This window comes from Pteropus medius, unplaced genomic scaffold (genome assembly GCF_902729225.1).
Source record: "Pteropus medius unplaced genomic scaffold, Ma_sr-lr_union100, whole genome shotgun sequence".
Lineage (NCBI taxonomy): Eukaryota > Metazoa > Chordata > Mammalia > Chiroptera > Pteropodidae > Pteropus > Pteropus medius.
This window is the reverse complement of record NW_024348242.1, coordinates 608,526-633,703: the sequence shown is the minus strand read 5'-3', so window position 1 is coordinate 633,703 and position 25,178 is coordinate 608,526. Positions and strand designations below refer to the sequence as shown.

The 25,178-nt window shown below is 52.1% G+C and overlaps 1 protein-coding gene across 1 annotated transcript in view; it reads left to right on the top strand.

Moving 5' to 3' along the window:
- EP400 (E1A binding protein p400) overlaps positions 1-25,178 on the top strand; it is an 84,458-nt gene that overhangs the window by 11,216 nt on the left and 48,064 nt on the right. The window contains exons 2-13 of the mRNA XM_039879483.1: positions 1,429-2,783; positions 13,346-13,436; positions 14,896-15,003; positions 15,524-15,909; positions 16,876-17,163; positions 17,908-18,093; positions 18,306-18,446; positions 18,945-19,023; positions 19,679-19,728; positions 20,112-20,169; positions 20,933-21,022; positions 24,496-24,747. Coding sequence (XP_039735417.1) covers positions 1,464-2,783; positions 13,346-13,436; positions 14,896-15,003; positions 15,524-15,909; positions 16,876-17,163; positions 17,908-18,093; positions 18,306-18,446; positions 18,945-19,023; positions 19,679-19,728; positions 20,112-20,169; positions 20,933-21,022; positions 24,496-24,747 — 3,049 coding nt within the window. The 5' untranslated portion in view covers positions 1,429-1,463. The remainder of the gene's footprint in view (positions 1-1,428; positions 2,784-13,345; positions 13,437-14,895; positions 15,004-15,523; positions 15,910-16,875; positions 17,164-17,907; positions 18,094-18,305; positions 18,447-18,944; positions 19,024-19,678; positions 19,729-20,111; positions 20,170-20,932; positions 21,023-24,495; positions 24,748-25,178) is intronic.

Genomic DNA, 25,178 nt, shown 5'->3' with positions numbered 1-25,178 from the left:
CTGTGAGACCATTCATATATGTGTGTATTTTAACCAGGGGTCTGGAATTGTGAGAGTATTTGTATATGTGTGTATTTCACCAGGGGTTTGAGACTGTGAGATTAATCTTACTTGTGTGTATTTTACCTTTGTAAATTTTGTGCCTTCTGGCTTTGATGTTTTTCTTTCCTTGTGCATTTTCTCTGATAAGCATGGTGCCCTGAGCGTGAAATGGCACTCCTACTTGTCGGAGGCGGGGCGGGAGGGCAGCACCAGGAATGGGGAGCTGGTGTGCCTACTAAGACCGAGGGTTTTACGCAGTGGGCTGGCATTTCTAAGCCCAGGACCCGGCACAGTGGGAAGCAGAGGGCCCTGGGAGCGGCAGTTGTCCTCCTGTTCCCATTGGACACCGAGGCTCTAGCCATGTCTGACGTGGGAGCGTTCTCTGTCTCACCTCAGATTTGGTGTTCCCACTCTGTCCTCTGATGTCTCCTGTCATGAAGGCTGACCTCCCTCAGTGGCGCCTTCCACTCCACTCTGCCTCCCCTTTGTCTAGTCCTGATACCGAGTCGTTTTGGGGCCATGAGCCCCTTTGACGCTGGGCACCAGCTCCCAGAGTTTCCAGCCCCGGTGGGGCCTCTCCTGGCTGGTGGTTTCTGCCTCTCCCCATGCTTTCCTGAGAATGCGGAGGTGTGAGGCGTGGTCAGCTCTTGTCCTGGCTCCCGTGACAGGCCCTGTGCCTCCCCAGGCCAGCTATCGGGCCCACGCCTGCCCCCACCCGCCGCAGGAGCATGGGGTCTGACGTGTCATGGGGGCTCCTTACATTCGCAGCTGATTAACGGGGAATTACAGTGGGCAGCCAGGCCTTTCTGAGAACCACTGGCTGTCGACGGCTTCGGCCATGGGTCTGGTGATGGAGGGATCATGGCCTATTCTTGTGCTGCACGCCTGCGTTTGGCAGCCGTCATGACCGCCTCCTGGCCCAGATGGTGGCGAGCAGGTCCCCGTCCCTCCACGGGGAGAGACAGCACACAGTCCACTGCGCATGAGAACCCAGAGAACAGCCTCTGAGCTAGGAGAAGGTGTCCAGGAAGAAACACACCGGTCACCAGTGCCTGTGCCAAGGTCACAACCTGCTCAGCTTTGAGCAAGTGATGCTAGCTGCCTCCCTGGGTAGCTGGTTGGCATCACTCACCTACTCCCACCTGGCCGTGCCCTGGCCCCAGGCACAGCAGTGACCCAGAAGGACATGTCCCTCGTCTGTGCTGAAGGAGATCGTCCCCAGTGCCAGCGCGCGCAGCTCCTTGGGAACACTCATTTGCACCAGGTGCCAGTGGGGACGGACCTGCAGAGTATCCAGTGCTGCTGAGCGATTCTCGTAATAGGCGGTGATCACGTGGTTGTATGTGCTTGATTTTAAGTAACTTGATTTTAACTTTGATTTTTCAGGAGAACATTAAGTTGGATAAAAAAGGGGGGCGATAATGCACCATGGCAGCGGCCCTCAGAATGTCCAGCACCAGCTGCAGCGGTCCCGGGCCTTCGCCGGCAGCGAAGAAGAGCAGCCGGCCCGCCCAAACCCACCCCCGTCCCCCGCCACGCCCTTCGCGCCCTCGGCCAGCCCGTCGGCACCCCAGTCGCCCGGGTTCCAAGTTCAGCAGCTGATGAGCAGGAGCCCCGCGGCAGGGCCGAGCGTGAACATCGCCCTGCAGAGTGTGGGGCCGGTGGTGGGCGGGAACCCGGCGCTCACGCTCGCCCCTCTGCCGCTCCCCAGCCCCACCTCTCCGGGCTTCCAGTTCAGCGCCCAGCCGAGGCGCTTTGAGCACGGATCGCCGTCATACATCCAGGTCACCTCGCCGCTGTCCCAGCAGGTGCAGACTCAGAGCCCCACCCAGCCCAGTCCTGGGCCGGGGCCGGGCCTGCAGAGCGTGCGGCCGGGCGCCCCTGGCCCCGGCCTGAGCCTGTGCAGCGGCAGCCCCACCGGGGGCTTCGTGGACGCCAGCGTGCTGGTGAGGCAGATCAGCCTGAGCCCGTCCGCGGGCGGGCACTTTGTGTTTCAGGAGGGCTCGGGCCTCAGTCAGATGGCCCAGGGAACCCAGGTCCCGCTGCAGCACGCGGGGGCTCCCCTTGCGGCCCGAGAACGGAGACTGTCCCAGCCCCACGCACAGTCTGGGGGCACCGTCCACCACCTGGGGCCCCAGAGCCCCGCGGCCTCAGGGGGGGCTGGCCTGCCGCCCCTGGCCAGCCCTAGCCACATCGCCACGGCGAGCCTGCCGCCGCAGATCAGCAGCATCATCCAGGGGCAGCTGATCCAGCAGCAGCAGGTGCTGCAGGGGCCACCGCTGACCAGACCTCTGCTCCCCGGGGTCGGGGTCGGAGTCGGAGGCGTGTCAGCATTCGGGATGGCGTCCCCGCCGCCCCCCACCAGCCCTTCCAGGACCGCGGTGCCCCCAGGCCTGTCCGGCCTTCCTCTGTCATCTGCGGGGAGCGTGGGCGGCAGAAAGGCTCCCAAGAAGCTGGAGGAGATCCCCCCGGCCTCCCCGGAGCTGGCCCAGATGCGGAAGCAGTGCCTGGACTATCACCACCGGGAGATGGAGGCTCTGCGCGAGGCCTTCAAGGAGTACCTGATCGAGCTGTTCTTCCTGCAACACCTGCAAGGAAACATGATGGACTTCTTGGCTTTTAAGAAGAAGCACTACGCCCCACTGCAGGCTTATCTTAGGCAGAACGACCTGGACCTGGAGGAGGAGGAGGAGGAGGAGGAGCAGGAGGAGGAGGAGAAGTCTGAGGTTATCAATGACGAGGTGAGACGCGGCGGTTTATTGGTCGAGGGCCGTGCCGCGCAGCCGAGCCCGGGTGCGCCTCACACGTGGTTTCATCAGGCTGTGACCGGGAGGCGAATGGAAGGTGGACTTTGCCGTTTTCTTCACGGGAGGGCGGAGCTGCCGTGGTCCGGGGTGGGGGGGCGGGTACAGACCCCATGCTGCCATTTAGAGCAGGGCCCCTCCAGGTCCGAGAACCGGCCTGGGTGCCCTGGCCTGGCCCCTGGGGTCTGCGCTGTGCGGCTGGCAGGCGCTGGAACCAAAGGCACACGCCCTCCGGCTGGCTTTGCAGCTTTCACGTTTTGCCTGTGGTGGTCCACCCAGTAAAATCATGAACGTGGTTTTTAACAAGGGACTTAAATATACGTAAATATTTAGATTCGAGATTATATTTTAAACTCACAGTTACACAAGTACTTACTGAGTGATACTTCAGTTAGATTCATTTTTAGATCGTGAAGTTTTGGGGCGCCTGGAATGGTGCTTAATAATCCCCCAATTGAGACTTTTTCCTCACCCTTTTATTTGTACTTCTCAAAAAAGAAGCTAATCACAGCAGGGCAGTAGTGAGGGGGACCGTCACGCACTGTATTTGTGCCTTTGTGTTGTGTAGTGTGCACTATGTCGGTGGAGCTGATTTTGTTTTATGATACAGCTAAAACAACTTGAATCTTTGTCACTCTTCTGCAAAGAAATCGGCCTTTGGTGAACAAAAACTGGTTTCTTTGCTCAGCCGTCCCCATTGATATTTATGGACGTATCTGTGTGGCTTTGCCATTTTGTGTTTAACACCCTTTTCAGGATGGACCATTTTTATTTTCCAAAAGACTTATATGATTAAGGATTTCACCTCTGTGAAATAGTGAAATTCAGTTCTCTTTATGTTTGTACACCAATGTTGTCTGTAGGGTCAATCCCCCTTATCTGTGCTCATGAAGAAAAATAAGTCCCTTTTTATAACTTCTTGTCAAAATAAACTTTTGTCATTCCGACCTCCACATGGTGGGCGATGGAGTGGCTGCTGTGCAAACTGCCTATGAGGTTGTTAGGGCTTTGTTACTGAAGACTGTCTGCCGTCCCCACTTCTAGAATTTGAAGTTGCAGAATCTAAGGATATTGCACCTGTGAGTTAAATTGGAGTTCCTGCAAGATTTGCAGTTGAGTTAGATTGTTATAGATCTTTCATAAATCAGTTCGTTGTCCTTTTACAGGATTTGATGCAAAAACATTCCATTTTAAACACCAGACATCAGTGAGATAGCAGCAGTAAAATTCTAACGAAATTTTGAGCAGTCTTAAAAATTATGTTGCCTTTTTTTCTCAAAATATTTCCTCTCAGGTAAAGGTTGTGACAGGAAAGGATGGGCAGACTGGTACTCCCGTTGCTATAGCAACCCAGCTTCCTCCAAATGTTTCTGCTGCTTTTTCATCCCAGCAGCAACCATTTCAGGTACTTTTCGATGGTTCTCAAATGTAGTCTCATCCCAAACTTTTCCTTCATCCAGGTATTTTAACCTTCAATTACTATTTGCTCTTCAACATTTTTTTCCAGAGCCCATTCCTTATTTAAAAGAAAAAAAAAGACGTCTTCCTGCATAAAGAATTACAAAATTAAATTGCATGAGTAAATAAACGCCCAGATCTCAATGCATTGTTTTTTTGTATTGCCCTGTGATGCAGGTGTAGCGTCAGCATGCATGTCATCTAATCCTCACAGTCCTGTCCACTGTATGCCCAGGGTTCCTTGTGTGCTGTGTTTAAATGTTGGTTCTTGTGTCTTCTCTCTGTAATTTTGAGAACAGTGCAAAACAAAACGAAAAAGTTTTAGGGAGATGATAACTTGACATTTTCTCTAGCTAGAAGAAACATTGGCATTAAACACACCTGAAATCAGCAGGGCCTTAGGCTTCTAAATGGATGTTAATTGAATGCAAACTGTTTAATTTTTTGAAAATTAAATCACTGTGTTCCATGCCAAGGACCGAAAAGTACAGGGCAGATTCTAGTAGTTTTTGGAATCGATTGTGCTGGGTTCTGAAAGCAGCTTCATCTTTGTGGTAATACGTTTTAATTTTTTTAGTTTTGATATCATTTCAAATGTATATAAAAGTTGCCATAACAGTACGAAGAACTCCCCGTGTGTTCTTGGCCCCGGTTCGCCCGTCGTTAACTTCGGCCCCATGTGCATTGCTGTGGTTCTCGCATACGTGTGCACACACTCATTCCCCTGAGCCATCTGAGCGTGCGTCACAGACATCCTGTCACGCACGTACGTCATCCCTAAGTGCTTCAGCACGTCCCAGGTTAGAGCACTGTCTGCCCTGGCCTCAGCACAGTGTTCAGATCAGGCAGCTTTGCAGTGATCCAGGCCTGTGACCAAGCCCCAGCTCAGAGGCAGACGTCGTCTCTTGTCCGGGCGATGTCCCAGGGGGCCGGCCTGGATTGCCCACCGTGTTTAGTCGTCACACCTCTTGGGTCTGCCTTCATCTGGGCCGGCCCCTCAGGTCCTCCACGTTTTTGAGGAGTCCAGGCCAGTTCTTTTGCAGACTGTCCTTTGATGTGGGGTCGTCTGTTGCTTGCTCGTGTCTGATGTGGATTGTGCATCTTTGAGAGGAATACCACAGGAGTGATGCTGTGTCCATTGATGCCGTGGCTGCGATGTCAGCTTGTCCCCTAGCTGGGCCACCAGGCTTTTCCAGTGTAAGGTTATTATTTTTGGTTGGGTGAACAATAAGTGATTTGGGAAAGATACTTTGAGATCCAGCTGCGTCGTCTCTTCTGCGTGTGCTCACGGCACCCTGCCGCGATGGCGCGCTTCCTCTCCTCTTCCATTTATGGATTTATGTGTGGATTCTTACTTGACTTAGCGGCTTATAAATGTCACCAGTGGTAGTTACTTGTTCATTTAAACTTCATTAACTCAGTATAGTTTACTCTTTTTGGTCTGTAGTTCCATGAGTTTTAACAGAGTTGAGAGAATGAGAGGACCGCCGTAGTCAAGAAGCAGAGGCGTGCTGTCGCCCCCCAGGTGTCTGTCCTCTCTTGTGCCTTTGTGGTCACATCTCACCCTCCCTTAACCTCTGTCTGCATCTCCGATGATTCTGCCTTTTCCAGAATAAAACGTAAATGGAATCATGCACTGTGTCGCCCTTCGATCCAGCTGCTCGCAGTGGGCCCCGTGCGCTGGAGGCTCATGCACGCTGCTGCATGCACCGGAGCTGTTTGCCGGGGGCGCCTCCATCACGTGCATGTTCCCAGCTCACCCATTCGCCCTTCGGGGACATTTGGGTCATTTCTGGTTTGGGGCACTTAAGAATAAAGTTGCTGTTCAGCTACAGCTGCTCTTTGTGTGAACACAGGCCTTCGTCTCATCTGGGTGAAGGCCTGGGAGGCAGGTTGCTGGGTTGCCTACCAACTGCAGGCTCGACTTTGTGGAGCCCGCTAACTCCCCGCGGTGGCTCTGCCACACCCGCGCCCTCCCCAGCACTCGGTACGGCTGCTGTCACTCTGACACGTGTGGTGGTGTCCGTTTGTGGAGTCAGAGACTCATGGTGATAAGTAGTTTTCACGTGTTCGTTTGACATCAGCGCGTCATCTTGGGGGAAGTGTCTGTCCGTTCCTTTCACGCACCCTTTTCACCGAGCCAGTTCTTTCATTGTTACATTTGAGAGTCCTGCGTAATTTGGATATAGGTTTTTGTCATATAAATTGGCAAATTTTTTTCCTATTCTGTGGCTTATCTTTTTCTTAATACTATTTTTTTTTCATAGAGCAAACGTTTTAAGTGCTGATGTAGTCTGTTTTATCAGTTTTCTTTCTTTTTTGGATTGTGCTTTTGACATCATATCTAAGAACTCTTTGCTCAACCCAAGGTCACAAAAATTTTCCCCTATGTTTTCTTCTGTAAGTTGTATAGTTTCATGTTTTGCATTTTGATCTGTGATCCATTTTGAAGTTTTGTTCAATGTGGCCAGCATATGTTCATTTCTTTGCATATCAGTATCCAGTTGTTCCTGTGCCATTTCTCAAAAAGACCGTCCTGTATGTGTTGAACTGACTTTGCGAGTTTGCCAGTAATCAGTTGGTCCTACGTGTATGGGTCTATTTCTACACTTGATCTTAGCCGAAAGTCCGAGGAGCAATGCGGGTCTTTTTCTAGACTCTCTTCCTTCTCATACTTTGCGAGTTTGCCAGTAATTGGTTGGTCCTATGGGTGCGGGTCTATTTCTAGACTCTTACCTCTCATTCACCCGCGTCTCTCTCTTTTCGCTAGTGCCACAGTCTTGACTGCTGTAGTTTTGTCATAAGTCTTGAAGTCATGTAGTATGAGTTCTTGAACTTCGTTCTTTTTCAAAATCGTTTAGGTTATTCTAGATCCTTTGCATATCTACAATATCTACAAAACATCTCGCTAAGAATTGCATTGAATCTGTTGACCAGTTTGGGGAAAAGTAATATCTTGACGATGTTACATCTTCCAGTCCAGGAATATGGTACATCTCTCCATTTATTTGGGTCTTCTTTGATTTCTTTCTTCAGAGTTTTGCACTTTTAAACATCCCAATTCTGTATGTATTTTGTAAAATTTATGCTTAAGTATTCCATTTTTTCTGTAGTATTGTAAATGGTACCTAAAAATTATAATTCGTTGCAGATATATAGGAATTACAGTTGATTATTTGAACCTGTATTTTGCAGCCTTGCTAAACTCATTTATTAGTGTCAGGAGCTTTTTTGTAGATTCCATGGGATTTTATACAGAGAGAATCATGTCTGCAAAGAAAGCAAGATTTATTTTTTCTTTTCCTATCCGTATGTTTTTATTTCTTTTTCTTGCCTTATTGCATTGGCAAAGATCAGAATAGGAGCGATGAGAACAGGCATTTTTACCTTCTTCCAGGCCTCAGCGGGAAAACATTAGGTATGGTGTTAGCTGTAGATATTGTAGATGTCATTTAATCAAAGGGGAAGAAATTCCTTTAATCCTAGTATTTATTATGAATGGATGTTGAATTTTGTCAAATGCTTTTTCTACATCTATTCAGTGTATGATTGTGTGATGCTTTCCTTCTTTGGTCTGTAAACATGGTGAATTAATTACATGTACTAACGTATGATTTATAAGCAGGGAGTGCACACGTCTTAAGTGCGATGGTTTGTTGAGTTTGGCGAGTGCCCATGTAACCCATGTGCCTGTCAAGATATTCACTCCCGTAACATCTCCTTGTGCCCCCTACTAGTCATCTGCTGCCCAGCCTCCCCCATCCACTGTTTTCGATGCTCAGTTTTCTGTAATTTGGCCACTTGGAGCCCCTCCAGGCTGGCTGTCCTGTGCTTTTGACACTTCTGCCCCAAGACATCCTCTGAGTGTTTCCTGGCCTTCTGGCACAAGGCGCTCAGGGCTCATTGAGCACATCCTCACCCAGCCCAGGGCGCGGAACTGCTCCAGGGGTCCAGTTCCTTTCAGTGGGGGACACTAACTTGACCCAGGTGCTTGGGTGCTTCTGGGCATGAGTTTGACACAGTCGAAGATAAGATTTGTTAAATGGGAGATTGTCAGACAGTTGATTAGTGGGGCCTCTTTCCCATTAATACGTGGAGATTGCAGGACAGTGATGCACGTGTGGCCCACACAGGCCAATGTCCATGGTAGGACAATGGGGCAGTAGGAGCTAGACTCGTGAGGATGTGCACTGTCCGGTGACGGTCACACTCACCGGATCGCTGGGAACCATATGGGACAGCGCGTGATGTGGATCGGTGGGGTTGTCGTCCACGTCTGCTGGAGTGTGGCGTTGGGGCACTTGGAAGTGGGCATGACCGGAGAAGGTGGGCATGGGCAGGCCTTCTGCCCACTCTGAGGGCAGCCTTGGGTTTGTGTGCCAGAAGACACCCGCAGTGGTTCCTAGCAGAATGGTCTGTAATAGCCCCAAACCAGGAAGAACCGAAGTGTCCCCGGCCACAGCCTGCTCAGTGATGGGTGGGAATGAGTGGACCACGGTCGCTGCACGCGTGGCCGGGGGCTGGTCTCAGCAGTGCCCTGTGCCTCAGGGTGGTTACAGGAGAGCACAGGTGTGGAGTTCCCTCAGTGACAGTTCACTGGTTGAGACCAAACAAGATGCCGTGTGAGGCCACTACAGAGAAGGTTGCAGAGTTCAGGTAGCTGGTACGTCGTCAGGGAGGGGACGCCTTCATGGTGTGTGCACGGGATCCCAGGCACGAGAGAACCGCTTGACTTCAGCCTTGGGACGAGTCCATGGTGATCTCTGGGTTATTACTCTTCGAAACTGCACGTGTACGTTTTTCCACTTTCGTTCTCGGTATTTTAATATGAAAATTTTCAAACAAAAGTTGAACGGACTGCTCAGTGAACACTCACATTCCAGCATTTCAATTCTGATTAACTCCTATGCTACAAAAGTCATATACGTATGTTAATAATTTCTTTTGTACATGTGATACATCCCACAATAAAAAATGTTTAAGGAATGAAAAGAGGAAAGACAAGAAATTACAGTTTTCTGAGGCAAATATTATTGGCTGTCAAAGGAAATAGGAAACGGAGGGTCTGTTAAAGACTTGAAATGTAAAACGTACCCTTCGTTTTCTTGGGAAAAACCTCAGTATGGTTGTGCTGTTTACAGCTGATTTGTACAGTTTTTACTGGAACTCAAGGAATCAATCCAGAGCTCTTGTGCTGCATAGGCATTCGTTTCTGTCTGCTTCCAGAAGACTTCGAGGCAGTATTACTGCGTGCAGAGGTGCCGTGTGAAAAATAATATAGATACACACGCACGTACACACATTTACACATAAAAAAGAACCATTCTAAGTAGAGAATATCTTTCAGTGAATTTTCTGTTAGAGGAAATGAATAATTACTCATGCTTCTATCGTCCTAACAATCAACACAGTGTATTTACACTTTTTAAAATTTCATTTAACAAACTCTTTATGTTTTAAACTTTCAATAATTCTCATTTTAACAGCTCCTAATACTCCCATCACTTTGAGGAACTGTAATTCATTTAAACTATTTTCCTAATTTTAGGTTATATCTTATTTAGAGAAAGTTAACAGCATCAATGAATGAAGAAAGTCTAAGTATATTTAAGATGTTCACCGTATATTGTCACTTTGTTTTTAGCTAAAAGTGGTGCTAGAAATATGTAAGTGCTCCCAGTTTTATTATACCCTTGCCAGCACTGTTAAGCATTCTAAAAAGTTTAAGACATGTTCTCAGGGTGAAATTTGTTCTTTGCAACCAATTATAGGATTTTTATAGTAAACTGATCTGTTGCTAGTTACACTCCAGCAATGAATTCAGAGTTCTCTGCGTGTTGATTTCTGTCTGATTTTGGAAAGCTTTGAGATGTGCTCCAGAGTGCAGTTGTTGTATGCAAAATGACTCTATTTTATTACGCTTATTTAGATCTTTAAAAACTATCCTAATTGGAGGTTATTTTTCAATGATTATAATGTTAGGAAAAATAATTATATAGTTCTGTAACCATACCCCAACTATTGTTTTTTAATTCTTACACGGGTTCATGTTTTTACATGTGTCGCTAGGCGTTTGTAGGTGTGAAGTGGTGGTTCAGCTTGTCAGAACAGGCGTACTTTTAAGAAGGCAAGCATGAGTACGCTGTGCTTTCCTCTGTTTCCTGAACCCAAGATTCATCTTGGAGAGACTTCTTCTAGAAGCTCGACTTCAGAGGCCTGAGGCCTTCTGGCCCAGTCGGTCCTCCTGCGGTGCTCGGGGGGTCACCGTCCCTCACCCCTGAGCCCTCTGTCCTTTCAGCGCCTGAGCACCGGCCTCAGGAGTGCCACAGTTCCAGTTAGCTTATAGTCTGTTTGCTTTTTTAAATTGGGCGAGAATGTCCCCCAAGTCCCTGCCAGCTGCAGCTGCTGGTCTTGAATCTTCCTCCGGGGCGCCGTCAGCCTGCTCTCCTCTTAGGTGGCAGACGGGCCGAGGGTCTTCTCTGTGAGCCACGTCTCGAGTTCCTTCAGGTGTTTTTTCTCGATGTAGTTTTTAGACTCCTGTAAATTTTATCGCCTTCAGTGGGTAAAGTTCGCTTTGATGTTGTCTGTCTTAAAACAGGAAGCCAGAATTCAGTTCCCATCTCAGAGCTTCCTTTTTCTCTATGAGAATGTTTTCTTTTTAAAAAAGTTCTGACAAATGATTTAAATAAAATCAAGTTTGCATTTCTAAAGTAAGCAGTATCTTTCCTAACAAAATGGTTGTAAAGCTAGCGTAAGATAAAACAAAGTCATCCTGAAAACCGAGAGAGTGGCAGCGAGGAAGTTGGAGGCGAGATCGGCCTTCTGGAGAAGGGTTTACTTTGATGACATCCAGGTTATCCGGTCCTCCACACGGATCTCCAGTCCCGCAGCACCATCTTGTGGAAGAGACTTCTCGTCCCCGTTGGTTGCCCCCAAGCCGGTAGGACGGGCCCCTGCCGTGCTTTGGGCTCCCCGTGCCGTGCTTTCCGCCCGTCCTGCAGCCGCTCTGCTCCGTCCGGGCGACCAGAGTCCCCGGCGAGTCTCGAGGTCTAGGCCGCCTCTCGCTCGTCTCTCAGGACGTTTCCGTTCACTGACCTCTGCGTCCCCGCTCTGCTGTCCGGCCTAGCCAATGCATTTGTTCCATTTCAGGCATTTTCCAGTTCTAGAGCCTTCGTTTGGCTTTCTTTTTGAATGGTTCCCTTTTTCCTGTCCTTCATTAAACACGTTTTCTTTCTGTCCCCGGCACCCCTCCTGAACCCCGCTGCCGGGTCCGGTGTGGGTCGCTGGGGCAGGTGTCCACTGATGGTTTCCCGAGTGTGGCCCATGTTTTCTGCTCTGTGTTTTGGAGGAACTTTGCATAGGGTTCCGAATGCCGGGAACGATGGCTTCTCTTACTGCTTCTGAAGAGTGGGTTTTGCTTTCACCGTTAGTTAACACGATCGAATTGGAACCGTACACTCCGTCCCCTGAGCATCGGCACCTGAGACCTCGGAGCGGTCGTGGCTGTGCTTAGGGTCTCTGTGTCTGCGTGCCTCGGGGCAGCCTGCGCTGAGGCAGAGAGCTTGGGCTTCGCGTCTCCCGCCACCTCCTGTGGCCATTCGCTTCCTCACCCCCGTGGTGCCTCCTGCTGCCGGCCCAGTGCTCTGCAGGCCAGTGGGCTGTGTGTCTGGGCCTGAGCTGGTGCACGCAGCACAGACAGGCCCTCACGCCAGTCCCACACAGCCAGAAGCCTCCTGGCCCGTTCCCTTCCCGCACGCACCGAGTCCTGGCCCGTGTCTGCCTGCCATGTTGTCACGTTTCGTCTGGAGCGTACGTGAATCTGGAGTGTGTTTTGTCCAATAGGAAGTACTTGGCCACTGCTGGACGCAGAGCCCTTAGTCAGCTTCTTCTATTTAAAAAAAACAAAACAAAACAAAACTTTCTCTTGATTATATAAGTAATACATGTTCATTGTAAATGTTTGGAAAATTTAGAAAAGTGCACACACAAAAATTATTATAAACTTCCTGTAATCCTGTCCCAAGGTCACCCCTGTTCACATATTGTCTGTTTTTCAAATCATTCTTTTCTGTCCTCCTCCTCCCCTCCCCCTCTCCACCCACCCCTCCATCCCCTTCTTCCTCACGGCTTCGTGAAATGTAAACGGTGCTTATTTTCCCTTTTCATTGCTCTGAAGCTTCTCCCCTCACGAAGGAGTAAGTAGCCTGCAGCGTGGCTGGCGCTGACGTGCAGTGTTCGTTCCTAGGGCTGCGAGGGTCAGCGGCCCTCCTTGTGGAACAGTGACTTTGCTTAGGCATCTGTAACTCTTGCATTTAAAGTATCTCGCTAAGTAGACATAATTGAATCATTCAAAAATTAGCAACTAGTGATAGTTAAAGATCACCCGTAGCATTTAGTGTCCCCACAAGGATGGTGCAGGGTGGCCCAACAGCTCGTTTCTGTCTTGGCTTTTTATTCAGATATTTAAAGTGACCCCTATCCATTTCACACAGTGTATACATCAAGTAGGATGGTAGCTGTCCAAATACCTTTTGGAAGATCCAGTTAGGCTGTTATCACTTGGCGGTTTCGTGCCATTTCCCAGTAGGAGAACAGTGTCAGCTTTTCTTTTTATTACTCGGCTTTGGTTTTTGGGGAGACGAATGATCACGGGCAGCGTGACTGACCAAGGCGGCTAAGCTGTAGTCTCATGTCTCAGGCAGATGTCGCCCGCAGTTCCCCTCGGGCTGCTGTTCTGTGTGCAAAAGCCAGTTTGTTTCTGAAGGACTAGATTTGCATTGATCTGAAATTCCACTTAAAACCAGAATAATATAACTTTTACAAGTCCTTTTTTCCTTCCAGAGGTAAGTTAGAACTTTATTCACTACATATGTAAGTAATGCATTGCGTGCGCATCCTGAAATACGTCGGGTAGGTAGTATTTCTCTTACTGAGAAGGGATGAGGCCAGCGTTTGGGGTAGTAATGATAGTTGTAGTTTTAGTCATTCTTCTAAGGCACTTCAGTTATCAAAATCTCATTCTTTAATTTTCTTTTTTCCAGCAGCAAGCCCTCGCAGGGACCCTGGTGTCAGGGGCTGGCAGTTCGATAGAAACGGACCCCTTTAAGAGGCAGCAAGCGGGACCCCCGGCAGGTATGTCACAGAGCCCAGGCTCAGGGGGCCTCAGGACCCAGCCAGCCTCTCAGTGCGGGTTACAGCGTAGTGGCTCGTGTTTCTCAGGCATGAGCGCTAAAGAACTTAGCTTTGATTAGTTTCTTTCCACTTTGAAAGTTAGTTTTTCCTTTGATGAGTGTCAGCTAACGAGGTGTTTATGTGAGTGCTCCCGTGTACCGAAGGTGGGGGTTCGAAGGCGAGGGTTCAAAGGTGGAGGTTCGTCAGTCGGGCAGGGGCACTCCATTCTGGTTTTCTGAGTGCGTTTCTAGCCTCAGAGTCCTCAGGATACGACTTGATGTAAAAACCATTAGCTTTTTCGAGGTGTCATTCATTTTTTTCAAACTGAATTTTTTCTTCAAATTATAAACAATACACATTTTATCTAAAATTTTCAAATAGTTCCAAGGGTATAACTTAAGTCTACCTCTGGTGTGATATTTCCTGCCCGCTCCGTAGCCAGAGATAGTGCTGTTGACGATTGTGTATTTTGATATAATTCTTCTGTCCACGCAAGCGTTGTTACCCCATGTGCCATTCTGAAAACGTGAGCTCGGAGCACATGTGCACTGTTATGGCTTAGTATGAACTTGCTAGGTCATCTTCCCCAGTCATCGGCCACGTTCTCCCCTGCCCCCGCCCCCCGTTCTTTTTGATGGCTGTATAGTACTCTGGTGCATGGGCATTTCCTTTTTTATTTATCGGACCTTTGTTGGTGAATGTTTATTAGTACCACCTTTTTTCTGCTATAATCAACACAGGATTGCACATCTAGTCTGATACTTTTTTCCTACATGTTTGTCAGTATAGCTAAAGGAAAAACCAGAAACGAAATTGCTAGATCAGTGTATGTGCAGTTAAGTGTTAGTGGTGCTAAATGACCCTCCAAAAGCAAAGGGCCAGTTTTCACTGCCATCAGCAGTTTCTGGTTCTCGCACATTTTGGCCATTTTATTAAGTATGATCAGTCTTTTAATCTCTACATGTACGATGGGTGAAAAATGAAATCCTTTGACATGGATTTCTTTCAGTAAGGTTGCACAGTGTATTTTCATGTTTGTTGACTGTTTGTGGATCTGTCCCTCTGCCAGCCATCTGTGTCCTTCGCCCACTTTGTCTGGTCATCGATACTTCCCCCTGTTGGTTTGTACGGGCTTCTTTCTGAATGCTGAGTAAGTCAGCCTTTTGCCCATCACGTGTGTTGCAAATATCGTCTCTTAGGTTGTTGCTTGTCCTTTGCCTGTTTATGATGCCTTTTCTTATATTTGCAAATATTTAGTGAAAAATTATATTTGTTAATCTTTTACGACTTCTGGATTTGGGTTCATGCATAGAAAGGTCTCTCTGTTCAAATATTATAAAAACACTTGCACATGTTTTTTCTACTACTTTTGTGGTTTTATTTTTACATCAAACTGCACCTTTTCTGAAAATTATTCTAGAGCAGTCTAAGCGACCTCGACTTGAAGTGGGTCACCAAGGGGTAGTTTTCCAGCACCCAGGGGTGAATACAGGAGTTCCTCTCCAGCAGTTAATGCCGACAGTTCAAGGTAAGACCCAGCGCCAGAACCAGCCGTGTGGCTCAGAGGAGGGCGTGCAGGTAGCGCCTAGCGCTGCGCCTCACTGGAGCACGTGCAGTCGAGCCGGCATGCTTGACGTGGCTTTTGAAATCGGGGTGTCCCTGAGCCGCAGTTAATACAGTGTGAAGAAACCCCAGAGACCAGTTTTTGTCCCTTCAGCAGAGCCGCACATGTCTTTGTCCTCGAGCCTCTCTCCAGTTTCCATTTTTGTGTTTTTCTTAGTGGCTGCTGCGGTAGGACACCTGTGGTCGTTCGCTACCGCTGTTTAATGCTAACTTGCAAAGGTCAAGCGCCTTCTTTCCTGTGTCGTGTGCTTGTTTAGAACATAAGAGCTAATATAACTGGAATCTCTTGCCAGTTAAACTTCCCGTTTGCGTGCGTGATGGCTGAGTGATGGGTCTGTGACAGGCACTGGGATGTGAGGTCTGGCTCTGGCAGATGGATGCGCCTGAGCCCCAGAGTCAGTGCTGCGGGTCTTCCTGTCTTACAGGAGGGATGCCGCCCGCCCCGCATGCCACTCAGCTCTCGGGCCAGAAGCAGAGCCAGCAGCAGTACGACCCATCCACGGGGCCCCCGGTGCAGAACGCCGCCAGCCTGCACACGCCGCCACCGCAGCTCCCCGGCAGGCTGCCTCCCGCCAGCCTCCCCGCTGCGCCCCTGCCACCGGCACTGCAGTTTTCACAGCAGCCACAGATGGTGGAGCCGCAGACGCAGCTCCAGATGCCTGTGAAGACTCAGCAGGCGAACGCCCCGGGCCCGGCGCCCCCTGCCAGCCAGCATCCTGTGCCCGCCCCGCAGCCCGCACAGCCGGCCCTGCACGGCCCAGTGCCCGGGAAGGCACAGATGCCCGCCCCTCCGCTGCCGTCCCAGCCGCAGGTACTCTGGACCCACACGCTCTGTCCGTGAGGGATGGAGGAGGGTCGAGCTGTGCGTGGCAGGAGGGCACATGCGCTGCTCCCGGCAGCTTGCGGGCCTACTTCAGCTCAGCAGCCACAGCGTGGTTTTGCTTGGCTCTGTGGTTGTAGTTGTCGTTGCTGAATTATCCAGAAATAGCATGGTTCTTGTCGCAGCTCTGCTGCTGAAGACGCGAGCCCTGGGGCCGCAGGGACGGCTGCGCGTGGCCGGTAGGACTCTCTTCCCACGGCCTGCAGCCGGCCAGTTTGCCAGCCCCCGGGTAGGAGGAGACAGAAGCCACGTGCCACAGAAGGCACATCCCTGGCTCCTTGCTGTGTTCTGCAGGTTCTGGGTCACGAAAGGGCTGCCTTTCGTGCCATCTGTCCCCAACCTTCCCAGACGTAGCAGCCCCGGCCTGCCCTGCCACCTGCTCCCCACTCCTTCCCCGCGAGAAGCTCTCTGTCTTTGTTTGGGACGGCGCCCCTAGTTGTGCCCCGAGCTCGGATAGCACAGCCCGCTTGCCAGCAGAGGGCCACTGGGTCGCATTTCCCTTTAGAGGAAAGCTGCACGATGAGCGTGCGGTGTGTGCCGGTTAGGGAGCAGCTCACACAGTCAGCACGCGTAAAACCACTTACAAACGAGAGAAGAGGTTGGGAAAAGCAAAACAAAAGAAACAGCTTCCGTGAGCTGAGATACGAGATGGCACGTGAGGGCGCAGTGTGCGATGCAGTCCTGCGTGGTTTGTGGGGTGAAAGGGTTTATTCTTAGTAGATGTGGTTTAGTTCGTGGCATCGTGCTTTGTAGGTGTGGTCATGTGCTCGTTGCGTTGCTGTGGGGTGGGAGCCCCTGGTGCTGTCCCCTCTGCCGGTGATGCCGTCTCTGCTGTTCGGGGCTGGGAGCAGAGTTGGAGTCTCATCTTCACCTGCCTGCCTGTTTTCTGCCCGCTAGACGGCGCCCACGAGACCACCTGCTGACCCCGGGCAGCCCTGTCCACGGCCCCAGCCCGGCTCTGCCTCGTCCATGGCTCCCACCAGTGGCTCAGGCCCAGGACCCTCACCCGCCCGGGCCTCCCCAGTGAACAGACCCTCCTCGGCAGCCAACAAGTCGCTGTCTCCAGTCACCTCCCGGTCCCCAGGAGCAGCCGTGTCGGTCTCCCTGAAGCCACAGAGCCCAGCTCAGAATGCCGCCCCGCCCCAAGACAGTTCTCAGGAGAAGCTGGCAGAACAGATAGCGCTGGTAAGGAGACTGGTTGCCTCGCGACTGGTGATGAGCCTCTGCTTTCATCTCAGGCTGCGGCATTCGACAGTTGCACCTTGACAGTAGGGACAGTCGGCATGCTTTGAGACCAGTGGGAATTGAGATAGAAACCAGGTGGTTTGACCCGTCCAGGAGCAGGGAGGCTGCTGTGGAGTCTTTTTGTGCTGAAGTCAGCGGTCTGAGCTGCTGTCACCGCATCCCGTAGCTGAGGGGCTGGAAGGCAGGCTATGTCGTGAGGCTGGGGGCAGTGCTCAGAGCCCCAGGCCCTTAAGGGTCCCGAGCTCGCTGATGGCGCCTGCTGTTGGTTAGGGGACTGAGCAGTTCCTCTGTTCTGCTTCACGAGGGGAGTTAAACCCAGATAAGTGGGGCCGGGAAAACTCAGCACTTCTTGTCCCCGGCTTTAACCTCGCGATGGTGTGTGGCCAGTCTCACGCGATCTGTCTCCCCTTCCCAGTGGGCTTGAAGCGGCTTCCAGGCCTGTCCTGTCCCCAGGTCAGCAGCCCAGCATGGGCACAGGCCCTGAGCTCTGCCCGCGGGCCTGAGACGGACAGGTCTGCCACTTCAGCTTCTCAGGTCTCAGGGAGAGTCACCCGCCCATTCCCTCTGACCTCTGTGTGCAAGCCCTGTCTTTGTTACCGAGACCATCACCGGGCGGGGTCTCAGGGATCTGGGGGTTGCGTTAGTGGAACGCACCTCATGACCAGGGGCCGCCCCGCCCCGCAGGAAAACCAGACGCACCAGCGCATCGCCGAGCTGCGGAAGGCAGGCCTGTGGTCCCCGAGGCGGCTGCCCAAGCTGCAGGAGGCCCCGCGGCCCCGGGCGCACTGGGACTACCTGCTGGAGGAGATGCAGTGGATGGCCACCGACTTCGCCCAGGAGAGGAGGTGGAAGGTGGCCGCGGCCAAGAAGGTGGGTTGGCGCCGCGGGAGCCGTGGTGCTCGGTGCGCTGAGGTGTCAGGAGGTGGTCGGTGTCCCAGCCCAGCTCGCCGAAGGCCCTCGGAGCAGCTGGGCTGCCTCTCAGGGAATCACATGGAGTCATGGGCCGAGGACTCTTTAGGACACTGTCGTTTCTGTAGCGTGACACAGAGTACAGCCTGACGTTCTCGAACTTGCGTTGCTAGCTCGTCAGGACGGTCGCGCGCCATCACGAGGAGAAGCAGCAGCGGGAGGAGCGGGGCAGGAGAGACGAGCAGAACCGCTTGAGACGCATAGCTGCATCGGCTGCCAGAGAAATAGAGTATTTTTGGTCCAATATCGAACAGGTAGATGCTGACGTTTTTGTGGGCGTCGGGGCTGGCGAGCTATCTTGACACCGGGGCGGGTGGCCCAGTGCCCGCGGTGTCGCTCAGACAGGCGCACGGAGGCGAGCCCCATGCCGCCGCCACCCACGCTTTCTGGAGGCCGGCTCCTCAGAGGGCGGGGTCCTTCTCTGTTTCTGTTCACGCATAGAACCGTGCCAGCTGCACCCACGTGCGTTGCCACATCCAAGGCTCCTTAGCTGCTCTGGTGTCGGGGTGGCTGGGGGAGCCTGCCTCTCGCTTCGTATTTTTAAAAATCTCTCATCTCACCACCTGCTAGGGGCGGGGCGGGACGCAGTCGGCGTGAAGTAAACGGGAGTGTGGGGGGAGCGTTTCCTTTCGGAGTGGCGGGAGCGAGGTGGGGGCAGGGCGCGCTCGGAACGTGGTACAGGTTTGACGTCTTGTGTGCAGAGCACACCGCAGTGACAGGCTGCTGCTTCTGCTTCTGCTGCTTCGTGTCAGGTCGTGGAGATAAAGCTGCAGGTGGAACTAGAAGAGAAGAGGAGAAAGGCCTTGAACTCGCAGAAGGCCTCCGGCAGAGGTACGGCGCTCTAAAGCAAGGCCTCCTTCTGGGGATTGTATTTAGTTCCGAGTCCCTGCTCAGCAGGCGCGTTGACAGGCTGGCTTCAGGGAGCTGCCCAGGGCAGCTGCTTGCTCAGCAGCGTGTGACGTGTGGTCGGTCTGCTGGTGGTAGCATCGCTCCTTGTGTGCCACCCTGCCCGGGCACTTCAGCTCTGAGCTGCTGGAGTTGAGGCACCTAGAATTGAGGCCGGTCCCTGGACGGCGACCTGGGCTGCCCGAGGCGTGTGGCTGGTACGTGGCCTCTTGGAGCTGCGGGGTCGCTGCTGGTCACTAGTGTGGGCGGGGCACCCAGTGTCCCTGGGGATGCACATAGTGCCTCTCAGCTCGTGGGTGAGGAGACGGAAGTGGAGAGGGGACCGCCGTTGAGGCCACAGTCTTGAGGCCACAGTCTTAAGGCCAGACACGTCGTAAGGTAGAGGCCGTGCGGGTAGTTAGTTCGTCCACGCCGGCTCGGAACCACCTGGGCCTCTGCAGGGCCAGCAGTGCTGAGAGCCGCCCGCGTGCTCGGGTGCGGTGCAGCCAGCGTTGCCAGGGGGAGGGAGGGAGGCAGGGCGCGGTGAGGGATGTCGCCTGCACCCGATGGTGAGCAGGGGCCATATTATCTGTCTCCCTAGGAAAAGAGCTGAGACCGAAGGGACGGGAGGCCATCCCAGAACGGCTTCTGGTAGGTTCAGGGTGCACCACAACCTGGGGGTACAGGGGAGCGCAGGTCACACCGTGTGTCCAGTGGAGCCCTCGTTTGGTCTGGAGACGCTCGCGGGTCCAGCATCGCTCCCTTTCATCGCAAAGTCCGTCTGCTCGGGGAGGACACTGGCTCTTCAGAGCGTCGGGCTCGGGGGTGTTAACTCAGTTTGGGGAGGCGCAGCTGAGCGCAGTGTGGACTTGCTCTTACTCCACCGCCCAGGCCCTTCCTGTGACCAGAGGCGTGATGGCGGCACACTTGTCACAGGCTCTCTCCAACCCCTAAAGTGCACATTAAGCAGATGTCTGTGCCTCGGTCTCTGTTTTGAGCTCTCAGATCGTGGGTTTGCATTTTTGTCGTTTCAGGATTTGGGAATGCCTGGAAGAAAACGGAAAGCAAGCACATCTCTCACTGACGACGAAGGTCTGTCTTTGGTGCCCTTTGCTGTCCCCTCTGCAGGGCTCTGAACTCAGGAAAGGGGTGCCCATGTCAAGTACAGCCATGAGCAGGAGCCCCATGGCGGGCCAGGTGCCTTGGCAGGTGGTGGGTGCTGGCCCGTGGCACAGCGAGAGCACAGGACTTAGTGCACGTCTGCTCGTTGCTTGTGGGGGATGGGAGGAGCCGGCGGCAGGCTGGGCCAGGCCAAGTGAAGGCCAGTGTACCTGGCCAGGCCCCGGTGGCGAGGGCTTGTGCTCAGCGGAGACACGGCCACAGGTGGGCTGCTTTGTGGGGCGCTGGCCGGCTCTGCTGCGCAGGAGCAGGTCTCCGTGGAGGCAGGTGTGAGTGCAGCACCAGACCGCTTCAAGTCAGAGTGGTGAGCTGGGCACGTGAACTGGGCAATGCCATGTTCACAGGGACCCCGGACAGCATGCAGGTCGCTCTGCAGCGGGGCGTAGCAGGCAGACAGGAAGTTTCACCCTGCAGCCTGTTCTGGCCTGAGCAGGTTCGTCATGTAATGAGAGGCCAGGCTGTGTTTTCCACCTTGAGGTGGACAGGAGAGGGTGTCCCCAGTTTTCTGCTCACTCAGTAAATGGTCATTTCCGGATTTAACCTGAGTTGAAAGGCTTGGATTTAGCTTCTTTAATAGTCACGCACGCGGTTTTGAAGCTGTGCGGCGGGTGATGGGTAATCGGAAAGGAGATGAAGTGACGTCTGTCTTACTGACACTCGATGGCCACCATTTCAGTGGAAGATGAGGAAGAGACAATCGAAGAGGAAGAAGCGAACGAAGGGCTCGTGGACCACCAAACAGAGCTGTCTAACTTGGCTAAGGAAGGTAGGCCGGAGCACCTCGCCGCCTCGTTAAACACGCAGCGAGTGCAAAAGATGCGACCGAAAATACGCGGAAGGTGGGAGCCGACCCAGCACCCCGTGTGCGGTGCGGTTGGCCTTGCTCCCCAGCACAAGGGACGCTGGGTGCCTGTCCCAGCGTGACAGCACCCTGGTCTTGCATCAGTCACTTGAGCAGCTCTGTCTCCAGCACCTCCGCGTGTCCCTGAACACACTGTTTCCCTCACGTGCGTCGGGGTCTCACACGGTCGGAGTCACACAGAGCTGGGGGTGCACTCAGCTCTGTTCCTTTGTTTTGCCTGTTGTCACACGTCGTGTGAACTCAACTCAGCCTCACTGCTGCACAGTACCCCACATGTGCCTGTCGCAGAGGTCTGCTAGGCTGCTCGTGGGCCCACGCGTAGGACCTGGGCTGGGGGAGTGCGCTGGCCTGGCCAGCTTGCTGATGCGTGCCAGAGCTCGGGTGGAGTGGTGGTGCCGAGCTTCACGTCGCCTGGGCCCTTGGTGTCTAGCTCAGCGTTTCTGCCCGTCTGGCGTGAGGGAGGCGCCTCCGTGATGGCCCAGAGGTCCTTTCCCATTGCGTGCTGCCTTTCCCTCCCCAGCCGACCCGTGCATGTTCCTTGTGCGTTCTGGTCCCACGTTCTTCGTCAGTTGTATTGCAGTGACTTTTGCCTGTTCGCGTTCTCTTCGTGGTACCATTTGTGCTTTTATTTTAACGTAGTTGAATTTGTCAGCCTTGTTCGTAGAAAACCTCTTTCACCTCAAGGTTTTAAGGATGTATTCTGTCTTCCTTAAAGCTTTTTGATTTTACTCTCATCCATTCTTTAACCCACTGAAAATTGCTTTCGTCCATCCCTTCCCCACATGGATGACCATCCCAGCACCGTGGGACAGGCCCACCTTCCCTCCGGCAGTGAGTGGCGGCTCCCATGGCAGGTGTCCTGACGTGCTGGGCCCCTCCTGCCACCTTTATTGTGTTCCTGATCAACGTGGGCCAGTACCGCCTCTCCCTCACGGTGCCGGCGCCGTTCTTGAGACGTGCGTGGGCGGGCCTCCCCACCAGGTCTGTTTAAGGAGGGTCTCGACTGTATGGTCTCAGATACACCTCAGAGCAGTCAAGTTTCACAGAAAAACCAGTCGGGAATTTTCATTCAGATTTAGTTGAATTCATGGGTATTTGGTGAGAGCGGCATAGTTACGAATTTGAACTTTTCCAGTCTCTGATCGAGGTACACCTCTCCCTTACGTGGGTCCCGACTGGTCTGTAGTAAAAGATTATGATTGTGTATTTCTAATTAGATTTTATTTCTGGGCGCATTTTATTTTTGAGGTTGTCGTAAATCGTATATTCTTAAAAATTATATTCTTCATTTGTTGCTGGTACACAGAAATGCTGTTCACGTTTGTTTATTGATCTTATGTCCAGCAACTTTGCTGAGCTGTCATGTTAATTCTGTAACAGCTCTTCAGCTCTAAAGAATGACGCTTTTTCTCTTGTAATCCTGGTTCTTTTGTTATTTTTCTGCCATAAAATGTGAACCAGGGGGTACTGGTGGTAGACGCTTTTGGCTTGTCCTTGACTTAGAAGGGACGTTGTCACCGGAAAGGGAGTACATCGTGCTGCGAGTCCTGGCCCCGTGGCTCAGATCCAGCGTTGTTTTCTCTCCGCTCAGCTGTCGGTTGCGCTTTCTTCGTGCTCTGCTGCAGTGCTTTCTGAGTCCAGCGAGCATTGCGACTTGTCGATTGTGGTGACTCATTGCTTCGGTGTGCACACCGCGTCCTGCAGGCCTGGAGTCAGGAGCAGCCCGGCTGGGTTCCGACTGGGTCCCCTCAGAGGGCTCGCCTCCCTCCATGCGGCTCGACCCCTGCCAGGCTTGCTGGCTCTGGCCGGCGAGCCCAGTTCCTTGCATGGGGCAGAGTGTCCTCGTGACATTGGTGGCTGGTCTCCCTGAAACAAGCAGTCCGTGAGCATGCAGCATCTCTTATAGCTGAGCCCTGCGAGCCACTTCCTGTCATGCACAGTGTCTGGCCGTCCTGGGTCAGCGCTGGCCGGCATGGAGCTGGTGATTCTGAGCTTCCCTGTCCGCGGCCAGGCCTCTCATTCAGGCGCCTCGTGCCCTGCTGGGACCTCTCCACGTTTCGCTTCTTTCCAAAAAGTTTAATTCTAAGTCTCTAGGTTTTTATCTAAGTGGAATCTTTTCTCGCACCGTATCTGCTAACTAGTTTGTACATGTGAAGGCTCTTGATGTCTGCGTGTTGAGTTTGTCCCAAGACACCTTACCAAGTTATTTCATGGCAGTCATTTCTCAGTTGTTCCTTCTTTTTTTTCCTACTTAGCTGTTATCTGATGTGTTTGACGTTTCCTATTAGCTTTTTGTCACAGAAACATTCAGACATACAGAAAATCTGAAAGACCCTGATTTTGATACCCACAAATGTATGCTACCACCTAGGGTCTCCAGCTTCCAGCCAGGGTGGGGACCATAGGCAGTCACGCGCATCGAAGCCACTGGGCTTTTACTTGTCCTCACTGCACACGCTGCACCCCCAGCACCGTCGTTCTTGGGCACGTGCCCGTGGCAGCCGTTGCCGTGACCACGGACCTTGATGACACATAGTGTGTGTGCAGAAAAGGTCCACCGAGGTCATCCTTCTCCGTCACCTATGGGGCACGTTGCAGTTGTATGAACATTGTTCTGGTCCAAGTTTCTCATCACCCCAGACACTCACGGGAGCGGGCTGAGAGGGCGGGTGTGACATCTGGCAGCTCCCCCACCCCCACCCCCTGACCAAGGGTCTGCAAAATCGGGTCACTCTGCTCGCCGGTGCTGTGGTTTCGGAGGCGGTTGCTGATTGGATTGGGGATGAAGGGTGTGCTGTCTGATTTCCAGATGCTCGCGACGGGTTCGTGAACCCTTTTACAACGTGTGGAACAGCTCCGTGCTCGCTGTCGCCGTGTGTGGCTTCACTCTGGTGGCGTCCCATCGGTTAGGGCCAATTTCTTATGAGAAAGTGTAGCAGTCTTTTGTCTTACTTTTCAGACCTTCTTTTTGTTTTGTTTTGTTTTGACTTTTTGTATTGTTATGTATTATAGCTACCATTTTCCATCGATAGTATCTTTTGTTTTTATCAGTCGATAGGTTTTTCTTTACACTTATTAAATTATTTCAGAAACATTTCTTTTATGAAGAAAAATTCAGTCTTATTTCAAAGATTTTCAGCTTTGTAAAGAAAATATTTTAGATCTTTTATCACTAATGAGCAATTAATTATTAGTTTTTCGGAAAGATAGATGTGCTTTTAGAAAATAAAGCTTTTCTCGAGGACTTGTTAAAGCCAGGAAAAGGAACGTGTGTGAAAAGGCCGTCTCCACCGCTGTGGGCCTCCTGGCTGTGTTTCTTCCCAACCCCTGCCACTGTCCGTGTGAAGTAACCGCTTCTCTCCCGCAACCCTTTCCAGCCGAATTGCCCTTAATTGATTTGATGAAGTTGTACGAAGGCGCCTTTCTGCCGAATTTCCAGTGGCCCCAACCTCAACCTGACGGCGAGGAGACGAGTGAGGAAGAAGGTCTGTTTCAGCCTCTTCGGGGGCTTCAGCTAAACACAGGCCCCGTAGAGACCGGGCTCCTGCGCAGGGTCCAGACATCGCGGTCGTTTTCTTTCAGCGCAATGAAAGGAAGAGTCGGAAGCGTGTTTAATATGCAATTTTATAGCGAATAGAATTCTGTTAAATTCTGTGCTCTTCTTATTTGTAAACAGCACATTTATCAGAGCATTCGATCAAGTTGTGAACTGTTGATTTTCTCCACATTTATAAAAAAAGCTTCGTTTTAGGAGCTAGAGTTTTACCACACTTAGTGAGACTGTGGAGTGTGTGTTTAACACACCAGTTTTAAGGAGTTAATTTTACATTTATTAGACATGCCAGACACACAGACCACACCCAGCACGGCCCGCTGCCTTTCCTTGCTTTTATCTGGCTGTCCTGACCGCTGGCCCTGGTGCCTGTGAGCGGGCCGAGGCAAGGCCGAGCTGTGGGGGCTGGGGAGGGGCGTGCTTGCCTGTTCCTGGAGATGCTTCTGAGTCGCCCTTTCCTGGTGATGGAGGGGCGGTCACTAAACCTTTAGGTGCCCATAAATCTGC